The sequence below is a fragment of the Notechis scutatus genome, chromosome 9, assembly GCF_049901735.1.
Source record: "Notechis scutatus isolate UNSWTSFEM ecotype Mainland chromosome 9, rNotScu1.2, whole genome shotgun sequence".
In the NCBI taxonomy this organism is placed as follows: Eukaryota; Metazoa; Chordata; class Lepidosauria; order Squamata; family Elapidae; genus Notechis; species Notechis scutatus.
In genome coordinates this window covers 18,969,690-18,973,618 of record NC_142017.1, presented here as the reverse complement: position 1 = coordinate 18,973,618, position 3,929 = coordinate 18,969,690, and the positions used below count along the sequence as shown (strand labels likewise).

At 48.0% G+C, this 3,929-nt stretch overlaps 1 protein-coding gene across 9 annotated transcripts in view; it reads right to left on the bottom strand.

Annotated features, from left to right (window-relative positions):
- Positions 1–3,419: 3,419 nt before the first annotated feature.
- LOC113430830 (F-box/LRR-repeat protein 8-like) overlaps positions 3,420–3,929 on the bottom strand; it is an 11,465-nt gene continuing 10,955 nt past the window's right edge. For all 9 annotated transcript variants that reach the window (XM_087971698.1, XM_087971694.1, XM_087971696.1 and 6 more), the window contains one exon: positions 3,420–3,929. This exon is cut by the window's right edge and continues 643 nt beyond it. In XM_087971698.1, coding sequence (XP_087827824.1) covers positions 3,597–3,929 — 333 coding nt within the window. In that variant the 3' untranslated portion in view covers positions 3,420–3,596.

The window sequence follows — 3,929 nt, the reverse complement described above, 5'->3', positions numbered from 1 at the left end:
CGCCAGTGGTGAATTTTCCAATCTTGGTGTTCTCTGGCAAATGCCAAACGTCCTGCACGGTGTTGGGCTGTAAGCACAACCCCCACCTGTGGACGTTGGGCCCTCATACCACCCTCATGGAGTCTGTTTCTGACCTTTTGAGCAGCCACATGCACATTTGTGGCCCGCTGGAGGTCATTTTGCAGGGCTCTGGCAGTGCTCTTCCTGTCCCTCCTTGCACAAAGGTGGAGGTAGCGGTCCTGATGCTGGGTTGTTGCCCTCCTACGGCCTCCTCCATGTCTCCTGATGTACTGGCCTGTCTCCTGGTAGCACCTCCATGCTCTGGACACTACACTGACAGACACAGCAAACCTTCTTGCCACAGCTCGCATTGATGTGCCATCCTGGATGAGCTGCACTACACTTGTGTGGGTTGTAGACTCCGTCTCATGCTACCACTAGAGGGAAAGCACCGCCAGCATTCAAAAGTGACCAAACCATCAACCAGAAAGCATAGGACCTGAGAAGTGGTCTGTGGTCACCACCTGCAGAACCACTCCTTTATTGGGGATGTCTTGCTAACTGCCTATGCTTTCCACCTGTTGTCTATTCCATTTACACAACATTTACATGTGAAGTGGACAGTTTGATTTCACAGAAGTGTGATTGACTTGGAGTTACATTGTGTTGTTTAAGTGTTCCCTTTATTTTTTTTTTGAGCAGTGTATATAACAATAAACCTAAAATTGTGTGCTCACACTGTTCAGTAATAATGGGTTTTAATTTGGCTTGAACTGCATTTGTGAACTTTTTTCTATCCTGGTTTATGTTTACGCCAGAAGTGAATTTAGTTTAAAAAGCACTGTACTTGTGTACTATCTACGCCAACAACTTGATCAGCAGTAAGGTTGACTTGGAACATACCTATGTTTAAAGAAAATGCATCAGATTTTTAAATATACACTCAGCAGTTTGCACAATCAAAAAGTGTCACTTCTGGCTTAATCAGAAAAGAGAAGAATTTGCACACGACAATAGTCCAAATTTGCTAGCGCCCAATCCTGATAAGTTTCTTCGGTTTGGCATTGTTGTGGTTCGCTGGCAGCCTGTGCAGACGGCAGCGGAATCGGACAGTGGGGAAGAACGGGGACCAGTCCAGGAGTCTGGGGAGGACTCGGACGAGGGTCCTGCATCCGATGCAAAGATGGGGCCAGGACCATCTGGGAGTGGGGTGCTGACTCCGGAGCCTCCAGAATCTGGCAGCAGCAAGGAAGAGGAACAAGGGGAGCCTGTTCCCAGTGTGCACATGCGCAGAACTGCCAGAAGGCAAGAGCAGCTAAGACAAAAGGGGCGACTCGGGAGTAAGGCTTGGAGGTGATTGCCCCTCCCCTCAGGTATAAAGGAAGTGCAAAGGTAAGAAAACCTTTGCAGGAAGCAACGTCATTCCTCTGATCGGTTTGAACTCTGAAAGCTTCATGATGAATTTGTTCTCTGTTTGGTTTTGGAAAGACTAATTGGGACGTTAGTCGTTGGCAGCACACGTTAGTCGTTGGCAGGAAAGTAAGATAAGGTGCATTCTTATTAGACGTCTTACAAAGAACTTTGAACTTTGGACGTCCCTCGGACTAATTATAACCGATTAAGACTCATTCCGGGCTGCAAATGATGATAATTCACAGCCATTTAACTAAAATAAAAGAGTTTTGGATTTTATGAGCGTTTGTTGGTGTCTTGGGAAGCCTTGGTCAGAACAGGCATCCCTGTTCCCGCAAGAGGAAAAAAGATGAATGGGAGCAATGGGTATCCAGGAGAAGCCGTGGTGACACCACAGGTGTCGTGACATCATTGCACAAGTCACGCAAATGACATAAATGGCATCACCGCCACCATAAGGTCATGACAGGCATGACGCTCATTGTCCTCCCTTGCATTCTATCCTGTACACCAGAGGTCCCCAACCCATCAGGCTGCAGCCCACTACCAGGCCATGGCCTGTTCAGAATTGGATCTCGTGAGTGACTGGCTGGAGCACGCTTGCATGCAGCTCAAATTGCGCCAGCGGCAGGCATTTGCATGTGCGCATCGGCCCACCACTTGCACAAGGCGTGCACAGTAGCACAACCCAGTTCCTCTCTCTCTCTCTACCCCCGCACCCCACCAAGCCACCAAGCCACAAAGGTTGGTGCCTGCTGCTGTACACACCATGTTCTTCTAAAATGGCCTTCTGTCCATGATCGCGTTCTTCCCAGACAAAAGTCTGAGTTCGTCTATTGCACTAAACCAGGGGTGTCCAACCTTGGCAACTTTAAGCCTGGAGGACTTCAACTCCCAGAATGCCCCAGCCAGCTTTGCTGGCTGGGGCATTCTGGGAGTTGAAGTCCTCCAGGCTTAAAGTTGCCAAGGTTGGATACCCCTGCACTAAACTATGGTTTGTATTTCCAAGGTTTCCTGATCTGTATGAGCTGAGTTTCCATAATGCCCTAGCCTGTAAAACAGACACACACACATGGACACACACACACACATGGATACACACACACACACACACACACAAGAACTCAGAGCTCCCAAGAAGCAACACGTCCATTCTTGACTTCTGATCATTGGTTTCATTTTGGAGAAAAAGTTGTGGTCACACCTTGGACCAAGGGATAAACCATGAGAGAGGAAGAAACTCAACCGAGTTGCCGATGTCCATCTTCTGGTGACGTGAAGATAAAGCCCTCAAGCACAATCACAGGATTCTTGTTGGTCATGAAGGACTTGCCCAATCCTGTGGACATCTAACCAGGATTGCATTCCTACCGGACAATAAGTCGGAGTTCATGCGTTGCACTAAACCATGGTGTCAGGGCTCTGGTAGTTACCCCCATTTATGTTTCTCTCTCTGTTGGGCACAAATAAAAAAATGATTGCTGCGAATGCCATGTGGTGTCAGGAAGGGCATCTGGCCAGTAAACGCTCAGCTCCATCAGCCTCAACTCTACCCCAGGAAGAGAATCATGAAAAGGGGAGGTTTTTTTTAACTACCGAAGCCAACTCTGAGAAACATCATTCACTGTCGCCCTTGACCCTGGTTTTCCCCCCACCCCTGGGTGTATCATTATTCATATCCTCCAATGGGACACATCCATAGCCCAGAGTCATCAATCAGGCTCTCTTGTTAGAATTTTGCAGGGCAGAAACTTCGGTCACTTAGTTACTATCTTTGAAAACATTTATGGAATGCAGTTTCTGTTTGCAAGCTGCTGCACTGCTCCCCCTTCCCTTTCTGTTGGCAACTCTAAAAAGACCATAGATATATTTTATGAGTTGACACATGGTTTGCTTTGCCAAGGCTTCCTGATCCAAATGGGTTGGATTTCCATATTACCGTAAGCCACAAAACACACACACACATTCATACTAGAGCTTATTGCTCTCAAGGATCACCACGTCCATTGACTTCCGTTCACTGATTTCATTTTGGGAGAAACAAGCTGGCATTATAACCTTGGACCGTGTCATCAACAAACACCATGGGCAAACTTATTAGAAGGAGCTGAGTTACTGATGTTCCCTCTTCCTATGAGGCAAAAGTTTAAACAAAAAACAAAAAAAACCACCCTTAAGCACAATCACAAGATGGTGGTTGGTTGCCAAGGGCTGCGTTCTTTGGAGGTCTTCAGGGTGTAACTTTCCAACCTGGGGCAGCCTGAGAGGAAAGCCTCCACCACCGCGTGGCTGACCACACAGAAACAGTGCACCTCCTTCAAGCGGGAGCATTTTTGGGCCAACTCGACGAGCGCGGCGTTAAGTTCGTCCGACGAGGTGGTGCGAAGGACCAGCTTCTCCAACGTGCCGCTGTAGTTGACGGTGGCAAAGCGGACTTGGTACACCATGTAGGCAAACGTGTTGAGCTGCAATTCCGTCACTGGGATGTTGGGCTTCAAGATGCGAGGGATCTTCCA